Below are 12,266 nucleotides of genomic sequence, written 5' to 3' on the forward strand. Positions count from 1 at the left end.
GATGCGGATAGGGTTTGAGAAGAGATTTAGTCCCATATAAATAAATCAATAATCTTTATTTTGAACATGATAAAATTCAAGTGCCTACAAAATTTACTATAGACCGTATATAGGATCAAATTTTGTTAGTTAATTTTTTTTATAATTTTTTTTTTCTTTAAAAAATTGTAAAATAGTAAATAAATTTTTATTTTATTTTTAATATTAAAAAAATTATATTAAAATTATTATATATTAAAATATTTAAAACATATTTATATTTATAATTTTTTAATTTATATATTATTATATATTATAATATTTAAAATGTATACGATTTCTAAGAAATCGAATGCATATACATTTTTAAAAAGAATTTAATATATTAAAATATATTATAATATTAAAATATGAAATATGATTTTTAATTCTTATTTTTAAAAAATTAGCGATTTCAGCTAGTTAGCTATTTGTCCATTTTTGAAAAAAAAAAATGGTCCATTTTGAAAAAATAGAAATAAAATCACAGCAGCTTAATAAAAATCCGTGACATGGTTTGCTGGGGTGTAATTATTGAAACGCTTCTAAATGATGATTGTTTGACGCATAACTGATTCCTATGACGTGGAGAGCAGTGAGAGAGGTAGAAGGCCAGGTGTCCACGAGAGAGCCTCTGTTGCAATAAAAACAGGGAATTCAAATTCCTTTACCTTTCGACCTGACTAATAGGATCGCTCCTTGTGCTGTTTTCTATACGCGCCTTTCGTTGTCGTCGCACTATTGCTCTCTAGTATTACTTTTTTTATGTTTTAAGAATAAAAAACAAAAAAAATTAAGTTAAAGAAAGAAAAAAAGGAACTCGCAATTCATGTTGCAGTGAGTGAGTGACCCATGTCCTTTTCTGCATCTCATCTCTTCCAACATCCACCCTTCAAGCCAAGCTTGTATAATTAGGTCTGATAACTATATAATTGGGTTTGCATTCTGGATCTCTCTTTCTTCTCTTCTCTTCATTCTCAATCTATTATGCTTTCGCTTAGGTTTAAGACTCCTGAATATGTTATTGCAGTGATTGTGCTGATTTATCTTTTAAATATTTATATGCGACTACCTTCTTTGCCTTTTCAGGCTGATTGATTTTGAAATTAATTGAAACTATGAGTGGAGCTATTCTTGTTGCTGTTGCTGCTGCCATCGGTAACTTGCTGCAAGGATGGGATAATGCGACTATTGCTGGTCTGTTTCTTTTATCTATATATGTTTGATTGATTTTGTTCTTTTTTTTCATATATGGATGAATTAATATTTTCTGATCTGCTCATATTATGATCATTCAACTGGGTTTATTTTTATTGGTTCGTACTCAGGATCCATCTTGTACATAAAAAGGGAGTTTCAATTAGAAAGTCAACCCACAGTTGAAGGTCTAATTGTGGCCATGTCACTTATTGGTGCCACCGTTGTAACTACATGCTCCGGAGCCCTTTCAGACTTGCTTGGCCGACGTCCTATGTTGATTATTTCATCTCTCCTTTATTTTGTTAGTTCTCTTGTGATGCTGTGGTCTCCAAATGTTTATATCCTCCTCTTTGCAAGGCTTTTAGATGGTTTGGGAATTGGTTTGGCAGTTACCTTGGTACCTCTTTACATATCCGAGACAGCTCCTCCTGAGATTAGGGGATTACTCAATACACTTCCACAGTTTACTGGTTCCGCAGGAATGTTTTTCTCCTATTGTATGGTGTTTGGGATGTCACTGACCAAGGCGCCAAGCTGGAGACTCATGTTGGGTGTTCTTTCAATCCCTTCTCTTATTTACTTTGCACTCACACTGTTCTTCTTGCCCGAGTCCCCGAGATGGCTTGTTAGTAAAGGCCGAATGCTTGAGGCCAAGAAGGTTTTGCAGCGCCTTCGTGGAAGGGAAGATGTTGCCGGTTAGTTTCTTGTTTAGTCTTCATGACTTGCTTGCTTTTCCTTAATTTTTAAATCGTATCTTCTTCCGTTCACTTTTTGGTGATTATATGTGTATTCTATGAGTCTGATCTGTTCCAATTGCCATAATCTTTTTACTGTTAATTTGTGATGGGTAATAGGAATTGATAATGAACGATGGATAGTTATCAGTGGTCTGTCAGTGATTATTTGTCTTCTAAATATGATTATAAATATCTAATGCATTCTTAAAATAGGGTAGTTGTGGGGTGGGGGGATGGTTTGTATAAACATTCAAACGTGTCTACGAGTTCAATTTATGGACTATTTGTATAAAACGTTTTTGCACAAACATCCAATACAAATTCACCTCATCATTATATCATGTCAAAAAATATGATGGTTTACTGAAAGAGTGAATTCCTATTGGATGCATGTCTAACAATTTTTACGTTAATTATTGTCATCGGTCATGGACAGGTGAAATGGCTTTACTGGTTGAGGGTCTTGGAGTTGGAGGTGATACATCCATAGAAGAGTATATAATTAGTCCAGCCAATGAACTTGGTGATGAAGAGGATCCATACAGAGAAAAAGATCAGATTAAGTTGTATGGACCGGAACAAGGTCAGTCCTGGGTTGCTAGACCTGCTGCTGGAGCAAGTTCAACTGGCCTTGTATCTCGGAAAGGAAGCATGGCAAATCAAACTGGTCTAGTGGACCCTCTAGTGACCCTCTTTGGTAGTGTTCATGAGAAGCTCCCAGAAACAGGAAGCACTCTTTTTCCACACTTTGGGAGTATGTTTAGTGTTGGGGGAAATCAGCCTAGGAATGAAGATTGGGATGAAGAAAGCATTGCCAGAGAGGGTGATGATTATGTCTCTGATGCTGCTGCCGGTGATTCTGATGACAATTTGCACAGTCCATTGATCTCACGTCAAACAACGAGTCTGGATAAGGACATTCCTCCAACTGCTCATAGCAACCTTTCAAGCACGAGGCAAGGTAGTCTTTTGCATGGAAATGCAGGAGAACCCACTGGTAGTACCAGGATTGGTAGTGGTTGGCAGCTAGCATGGAAATGGACTGAAAGAGAGGACCCAAATGGAAACAAGGAAAGTGGCTTTAAGAGAATATACTTACACCAAGAAGGTGGTCCTGTATCACGTGGTGGTGGTTCTGTGGTTTCACTCCCTGGTGGTGATTTACCGAATGATGGTGAGACTGTACAGGCTGCTGCTTTGGTGAGTAAGCCAGCCCTTTATACCAAGGACGTTATGCGTCAACGACCTGTTGGACCAGCTATGATTCATCCATCTGAAACAACTGCAAAAGGGCCAAACTGGAGTGACCTTTTTGAACCCGGGGTGAAGCATGCCTTGATTGTGGGGGTGGGACTTCAAGTTCTTCAGCAGGTAATGGCATATTTCAATATCTGCTTTTTGCTGTTCCCATCTATTGTAATGTTGCACTTTAGTACTTTGTTTTCTTTGCCTTTTGATGAAACATTCATTGTGTTGTATCCGAGTGGTGGTTACTGTTGCTTTTATTCATTGTTTACCTTCTTAAAAAATGCTGAACATGCAAGGACAGGTTAATTGTCAGCTTATAACTCTGTTCCACCTGTGCAATTTTCCACACAGCTTAAGAATATGTTTTGTAAGATGCTCTCTCGATTGTGTTTGTTAGTATATAAGGGCTGTTAAGGATTTAGGAGTTTTCTGAGGTTAATAGTCTTGTACTAGTCATAGTGCTGTGCTACTTTGTACTTAGATTATTAGTATAAATAGCTATTGGTAGTTTGTATCTAACTCATGCAATTATCTTTTCCATTTTCAACAGAGTCTATACAGTTTATCTGAGCTTCAACAAAAGAGTTTGATTGGGATTTTGCAGTGATTGAGATCTTTAATTTTTTTTTAAGGAGAATTACTTTTGCAGTTACTGATTTAAAAAACGTTTTTAAATTTGAGATGTTTTTTTTGTTTATGTGGATGAAATTGTTTAAGTAGATGTCAAATTTAAAATCTGACTTTTTCAAATACTTGTTCAGTTTTGTTTTGATAAAAAAAAACAAATTTACTTGATAATTTTCAAATACTTTGAGCACATCAATGTATCTAACAAATGAAATTGTGAATCTCAAGGTTGAAACACATTTTTTGTTTACAACTAGCTTATTCATATTATATTTAGTTGATGACATACATTTTGGAATTTGAGGCTAAAAAGAGGTTTACGTTTTAATAATGTCAAAAAATACATCATATATGAGTTAATGGTATAATGATATTAAATCCAACTTCGATGAAATCGTGTCAAAATTATTTGGCTATGCTAGATTATTATTGAAATCTTGATTGAATTCTTATCTTCAATGGCCTAGAAAAGAAAATTCCAAAGGGATTGAAATCTTTCTACATTATGCAAAATAATTCTTATTATTCTATGTAATCCAATAGAAAATTATTTTCTTAAAACTTAACAAGAATCATTTTGCTTCAATGTCCTTGAATAACTTTTACTTTATGTGTTGAATTGTTGCTGAATTTACCTAGTGCAGAAAAGTCTCTGTTAACTCCAAATCTAAGGTAATCTGTTAAATTAAACTAGAACCTTTTCCTAAAATGTGTTTTTGGTTTGGAAGTTGTGTAATACCATACAGTCACGAATGCTTGTTGTGTTCTATTTTAAGGAAAGGGAAAAGTACAAAATTATAATTATTGGTAAACATATTTCCAGTGTGGGAACAATAAATTCACTCAATTATCTAATTTACTTCATAAAGTAGTATCCATTAACTAATCTTTAACATCTTTATGTCAACTAATAAAGCCTGGTTCTGCTACTGGTGAAAAGTTATGTTGGACTTATTTAAATCCTCTTTCGATGCAGTTCTCTGGTATAAATGGGGTTCTCTACTACACACCTCAAATTCTTGAGCAGGCAGGTGTTGGTTATCTTCTTTCAAACCTAGGCCTTGGTTCTACTTCTTCATCCTTTCTTATTAGTGCAGTGACAACCTTGTTGATGCTTCCTTGTATAGCCGTTGCCATGAGGCTCATGGATATATCTGGCAGAAGGTATTCATCTCCCCATTATCATTTTCTGTTGGTTTCTTCATCAAATAATATGAAATAGGCTTAAAGAGGTGGATGTCCTTGTTGAGGTGTTTTTCATATGAAAATATCATTTCTATTGCATGGCCCCCCTGCATGCGCTTTTCTAAAATCATTCAGTTTAGAGTAGATGTCTATAATAAGTGGCTTTGACTTTTTCACTCTTTGCTGTATCTAGCTTGAATATGTTCATGAGAATTTTGCTGGTCCCAATGCCTCTTTTATTTTATTTTTTTGTTTTTCCTGCTGTATAAGGTGCAATTTTTACTTATTTTATTTTTCATGTTCCCATACGAGATATCTTTTACTTATTTTACTTGTACTTTTCTCTAGAAGTTGTTTGATGAAATATCTTTGTTATTGCTATCTCTATCAGTAAATGTTTCACTGCTGAAGTTATGCTGGTGTTGGGTACTTTTAATTTAGTAATTTATTGCAGTTGCCAAGAATAATTTGGGGATTTTAACTGACCACCATCGGAGATAAAAAAAATATAGTTTTTTTTTATAATTCGAAAGGTGTCCGAAGATACAGAAATATTTAATTGCTTGTAAGCTGTGAGTGAGTACTTAATGTCTTCTGAAATATCCTCTCTTGGAGCATTTAGTACCCTGGCGTGGCAATGTGATTACTTGTGTCTTTCCCTAGTACTTGTTTGTATTCTTTCAATTGCAATGCATCTTAGTGATACTCTCTGTTTTTTCCTTTCTGCAGGACTTTGCTACTTACTACAATTCCCGTCCTAATAGCATCTCTTCTCATATTAGTCCTGGGGAGTCTTGTGGATTTGGGCAGCACTGCAAATGCATCAATCTCAACCATTAGTGTCATTGTATATTTCTGTTTCTTTGTCATGGGATTTGGGCCAATTCCTAATATACTTTGTGCAGAGATCTTCCCCACTCGAGTTCGTGGTCTCTGCATTGCCATTTGTGCTCTTACCTTTTGGATCTGTGATATCATTGTCACCTACACACTCCCAGTTATGCTCAATTCTATAGGCCTCGCTGGTGTTTTTGGTATTTATGCTGTGGTGTGCTTCATAGCATGGGTGTTTGTCTTTTTGAAAGTTCCAGAAACCAAGGGCATGCCACTGGAAGTGATCATTGAGTTCTTCTCTGTCGGAGCAAAACAAGTTGACGATGCCAAAGTACAACTGACCTAAGGATAAGATAAATTGAAAGTTTTGACGGTACCGCTAATTATTTTTAATCTAAGGCTTTGTTTGAAATTTTCCCTGTTTAAAAGTTTTCTTTTTCTATTATTTTCTCTTTTCCGTGGGTTGAGATTGAGAAACAACAAACTTTGTTTCTGTAAAAAAAAAAGCGTTCGTTTTCTGGTTCATTTATGGAAGTTTATACTGCATAGCTATCCTGATATCCGTAGACAAAATTATTTAATGATGATTTCTCTAATATGTGACAAAGATGGCTGGGGTATGGTGTGACCAGAATATTTTGGGATGGTTTCAACAATTGTAGCATCACAAACTACATGACAAGTTTTAATATATAAAAAGAGAAATTAGTTCTTCGTAAGTTCACAACGTAAATTAATTGGTAAAATGTTCTTTTATGTAAATTTATTTTTAAAATTTGTGTATATATTATCTGTAATTCATATAAATTTATATTGTTTAAAAAAAATATGAAGTAATTTATTTTAACAGATTTTATGTATGATTATCGTGGTCATAATTTACTTATGGCAATGGGATGGGTAAGGGTAGGACTTATACTTGTAGTGTCAGAAAATATATCCTGTTAGCTATTAGGTATTTATATGAAAAATATTTGTGTGAATTATTTTTTATTTATTTACATTCATAGAAATTTTTAGATTTATAAAAATATTTAAAATTAATTTTTTGAATACTAACGTAAATAAATTTTTGAATATTAACGTAAATAAAAAATTAATTTTAAATTATAATTCAAATAAAATTATAAATATAAATCTTTCTAAAAGGCAAATTTAAATAAATTTATTATAAATTATCTATGCAAACAATTTTAATTTCATAAAATTAGATTTATTAAATTCTAAATACTCCCTAACTTTAATATTATATATTAAAGGTACTCCTAAGTGTGTGTTTGTGTTTGGATTGAGGAGTGGATGTGTGAAGATTTGAGAGAATGGATGTGTGAAGATTTGAGAGAATGGATGTGTGAGGATGTAAGAAGAAAGTCTGAAGAAAGTGAGACTCTTTGGGTACGTTAGAGTTGATGTGTGAGGAAAATTTATGAGAGTTTGTGAATGCTATGATTGTTGTGAGTGAGTTTATTTTTTATTAAATTGTTAAATGTAACTTTACAAATTTATCGTTGCCTATTAAATTTTTTTAATAATAAAATGAATTATTTTTATTTAAAAATAAACAACTTTTACATATTTTGTAAATTTAAAATTAAAATTAAAAAATAAATAGATATTAAATATAAATAGATATAATTTAAAAATTATAATTAAAAAAATATATTAAAAAAATTAAATAAAAATAAAATTTCAAATAATTTCTTAAAATATTAAACCTGCATTATAAAATTAGAAAATAAATTAGATGTTATATAAATAAAAGATAATATTTTTTATTATTAAAACCATATAGTAATAAAAAATTAAAAAAATACTAAAAAAAATATAACATAATTAACAATAGAAAATAATTTCATAAAAAACTATTATCAAATAAATTACAAACTCGTAAACATAATAATTATAAAAAAAAATATTAATATAAACGTAGTAACAAATTAAATAAAAAGAAAACTTCAAATAATTTTTTAAAATATTAAATATATACTATAAAATTAGAAAAAAATAATCATATCTTATATAAATAAAAAGATACTTTTTTTAATATTAAAAACCCTTGTAGATTATTGAGGGTAAATTCAAAAATAGCACATGCTGATGTGGCTTTCCCTTCACATCTTTTCATTTTGAGGGGAGGAAATATTTACGGTTCACATGTATATCTTCTTCACCTTGGATCCAAACCATTGATATCCTCTCACTTCTTTCCTTGTGAACAGTACATCCATGGAAGCAAACAAAGCCTAAAAGTGTGTACCTAGTATATATCAAGTCACTTTTAAGTATGACGTAAGTTATATTTTCTCGTTGTACTTTGTACATGTTATCAGTAAAATTAGTTTTTTAATGTATAATTGAAGGATGAAGATAAGTTTTTACGCTCTTCTCTTTATTTATATATGTAATCAATTATCTTATAATTTGAAGATATATATATATATATATTAATAATAATAAAAATAAAGTAAAATAAATATTTTTAATGAATTTGGATAAAAGAAAGTTATTTATATGTTTTATTATTATTTTTATATTTTTTTTGTATCTATTTAAATTACGTGGACAAATTATTAGTTAAGACAAATATGGCATGTTTTAATAGTCATTACATTATATGATCATTGAAAATGTTAAGAGTGTGTTTGTCAAGAAAGAGTTTTAAATTTCATTGTAATGAGTTGATAACAAACTAATGTATGAGTGTGTGTTTGAGAAGTCAAGATTTGGTACACTACAAGATGAAAGACAAGAACCATAATGGAACCTAAGGAAGTATTTATCAATTAGACGAATATTTGGATAGTATAGAATAACCTCAAGAACTAGGATATTCACAGGTCAAACTTGGAACTTCGATATTTGGTCAATATTATCAAGGTTAGGAATTAAGTATATATGTCTTTTATTGGTTCATAAATGACTAATATTCTCGAGAAAAATAAATATGATTATATTGATGTTTTTAATCATAAATACTCAACCACTTAATCACTTCCCAAGTAACTTTTTATGTTCATAATAGATCATCAGAAGTGGAATATAGATTCATATGTTTGGTTAAGTGAGAATGAGTCTTATGATTGTAAGTCAAGTCATAGGCACCCATTATGTGTATTGTACGTTAAGTTTATTAATATTGATATTTAAGGTTTACAAAGATTTTACTCTTTTTCTTGTTTTTCTTTCATATGAATATGTCGTATGAGTAGAAATAGAATTTGCTCAGTAAAAGTTTAGGAAAAATTCGGAAACTATTTTTTAGAATGTTAATTCATGAAGAATTTAATTTTAATATCCTTATGCTATATAAAATATATAGTTAGTAATCCATTCTGATGTAAAACTTTTATTATTGTACAAAACTATTTTTTGTCATATATTATGAATAATTATAAAGACATAAAATGTTGACATACATTTATATCTATGAAATTATATTATGATTAATATTCTCTCTAAAAAAATCTTATTAAAAAAAATATACTCCCAATTTCTAATTAAATAACAATTATTTATATAATGGTTGTGGTTTTACACAATAATTTAAGGACTCTTGTAGTTGGGTCAAAGATGTCCTAAGGGTCTGTTTGCTTCTCTGGATGTATGTTAGCAATTCACGTATCACTTGATACGGACGACTTCTGTTTTTCCGCCGGACCACACTCTTAACCTCCGATCGAGCTACGAGCACAAGTAGGTAGGCGGGGGGAGGGGCGGCTGCCTTTTCAATCAATCTCCGGCCGGTACGCTCTCTATAAGATTTGCTCGGGGTTGTTCACTTTCACTTGGTCGCCTGGTATCTTTGAAACCTCTTTGCTTGCAGAGACATATCAACTATTTGGATCTCGGATTTTGTGGGGAAGAGAATGAGAAAATATATGTGAATAGTAAATACCCTCTCTTTTCAAAATGTAGAGATGTAAAGGAAAAGCTACATCAGCATGTATCATTTCCGAATTTACCCTCATTTCTACTGTTATAGTATTTTTTATTTTCCATTACTACAAGATTTTTTAATATTAAAAAAATAGTATTTTTTATTTATTTATATAATATGTGATTTATTTTCTAATTTTATAATATATGTTAAATATTTTAAGAAATTACTTGAATTTATGTTTTTATTTAGTTTTTTTGTTGTGTTTATATTAATATATTTTTGTGTATAATTATTATGTTTATGAGTTATAATTTATTTAATTATAATTTGTTATGATATTCTTTTTTATTGTTAGTTATCTTATATTTTTTTTAATATTTTTTATTTTTCATTATTACACGATTTTTAATATTAAAAAAATATATTTTTATTTATTTATATAATATTTGATTTATTTTTGAGTTTTATAATACATCTTTAATATTTTAAGAAATTAACTCAAGTCCCTATTTTTATTTAATTTGTTGAAGACATTTTTTTAATTATAATTTTTAAATTATACTTATTTACATTTAATATATATTTATTTTTTCTAATTATAATTTTTAAATTTATGAATATGTTTTAAACAAAAAAATTTCATATCATTATTAATTTTTTTTAATAAGTAAGGATAAATTTGTAAAGTAATATTTTATACCTTTAAAACCAATTCAAAATTTTCTCAAAATCATCAAATAACTCCCAAACTCTCATAAACTTTCTTTACACATCCACTTCTAAACATCATCATTTTCTCCACACTTTTCTCTTACATTCTCATAAATTCACTCTCTCAAATATGAGACATCTCGTCCTTAATGCAAACACAGCTTAAGAGCTCACGACCAGTTCTAATGCACGAATGATGAATTGTGATAGGGCTTGAAAGCCTAAATATCCCACCAAAGGAGACCTAATTTTTTACCTAGGTTTCTTTGAATGAGATTTATATCCTCTCTCTCACTAGATCACGACGAGCCCATCTTACTCATTATATGGTTCTAAAACTCAATCCGTTTACAGGATCAGAAGACCCTGCAAACCACCTCATAGCCTTATAAGCAAATATGTTGGACGTTGTGAGGTGCAACTTGTTCATGGGTATCCTATTTGAAACTACGCTAGATTGGTTTAGCGATTTACTTGATAGGCACATATCTCCTTTCAAAAAAATTTAGCTTGTTTGTTGCTCAATTTTTCATAAGAAAAGTAAAATATCCTAAGATAGGAGATTTGTTTGACGTCAAACAACAAAGTGGTGAACCATTAAAGGACTACATGACTAGATTCTACCGCATTACAGTTAAGATTCCTCAACATCAAGAAGGAGATGTTGGTGAATGCTTTTGTGAAGCGATTCTGAGCAAACCCATTTAGTGAATCTTTTGTACAATGAAAGACAGAGACAATTGACAGAGGAACGCTCTCAAGCTTCTCATATATCAAAGTTGAGGAAGTTATCACCTACGAAAAGGTCAATGAAGGACTTAAATATGTGCCAGCAGAAAAGACTCATATTTGTGGTCACCAACATGATTTGGACCACCAAAAACGGGAGACTCATTACTAAAAGCAACCTAAAGGAAGGTATTAACCTTAACCAATGAGGCATTTGATGTTGGATTTTGATTATACCCTATTTAATGCCTCAAAACAGGAGGTCTTAAAGGATGTCAACACCATGAAGTTGCTTCACTTTCCGCAAAAATAAGCAAAATCATCACCTTTGAACACAACACATGGTGTGAATTTCACCAAACTTAGAACCACTTTCAGCTCATTTTCATATATCCAGTTTTTTCCATAACCATCTCAACTTTTAGGCCTTGCCCATCTGACCAACGAGTCCACTAGGATTTTTGTCACTTGAGCCACATCTTTTCTTACCTTTTTTTGTTTGAACCACTGAGTAGGTATGACCTTAGTATCTTTTCATCCAAGGTTTAATTAATTGACTTGGAGTTGCAACATTCATCACAGCTAAATTTTTCTTCTCAAAAAGACCTAAACAAAGATGCAAACCAAATTTTATGAAAACAATATCATAAAGAAATAAAATTGACCCCCACCCCAGATTAATCATTTAACCCTTGCAAATGGGTTCATCGTACCCACATTTTTTTTATCAGAACATCGTACCCACATGTTTCTACCACTACAATTTTTTCTATTATCTTGCTTGTTGCTTGAAGGTTGCAAAAAGTCCTTACTTTTTCTATATATGGGTGTTTCCCTTAACACTATATCTTAGCATTAAAAAGGAAGGCAAAAAACACAGAAAAAACACAAACACAACGAAATCCTAGAAACACAAGAAAACAATCCATAAACACAAGGAAAACGTAAAAAAAAAAAAAAAGAATAAGAAAGAAGAGACAAGAAATAAATGTTTTTCAAACAATTACCTTAGACAAATACAATCTACGCAAAGATATAATATTTATACGAACAACTTAATTTGAGAATAGATATAGAAGCATGAATACTAAAGTTAC

General features: G+C 30.8%; 1 protein-coding gene across 3 annotated transcripts; it reads left to right on the forward strand.

Annotated features, from left to right (window-relative positions):
• The first annotated feature begins 694 nt into the window (after window positions 1-694).
• LOC137821271 (monosaccharide-sensing protein 2) lies at window positions 695-6,374 on the forward strand. Of its 3 annotated transcripts, none has more exons than XM_068625783.1 (6): window positions 695-933; window positions 1,108-1,215; window positions 1,347-1,913; window positions 2,392-3,326; window positions 4,807-4,994; window positions 5,745-6,374. In XM_068625783.1, the coding sequence occupies exons 2-6, from the start codon at window positions 1,137-1,139 to the stop codon at window positions 6,193-6,195; spliced, it is 2,220 nt and encodes a 739-aa protein (XP_068481884.1). In that variant the 5' UTR covers window positions 695-933; window positions 1,108-1,136; the 3' UTR covers window positions 6,196-6,374. The 3 variants fall into 3 exon arrangements, with proteins under 3 accessions (XP_068481884.1, XP_068481885.1, XP_068481886.1); XM_068625784.1 differs by having other exon boundaries at window positions 819-954; XM_068625785.1 differs by lacking the exon at window positions 695-933 and adding an exon at window positions 936-1,019.
• Window positions 6,375-12,266: the final 5,892 nt, after the last annotated feature.

This window comes from Phaseolus vulgaris, chromosome 9, assembly GCF_000499845.2.
Source record: "Phaseolus vulgaris cultivar G19833 chromosome 9, P. vulgaris v2.0, whole genome shotgun sequence".
NCBI classification, from domain to species: Eukaryota; Viridiplantae; Streptophyta; class Magnoliopsida; order Fabales; family Fabaceae; genus Phaseolus; species Phaseolus vulgaris.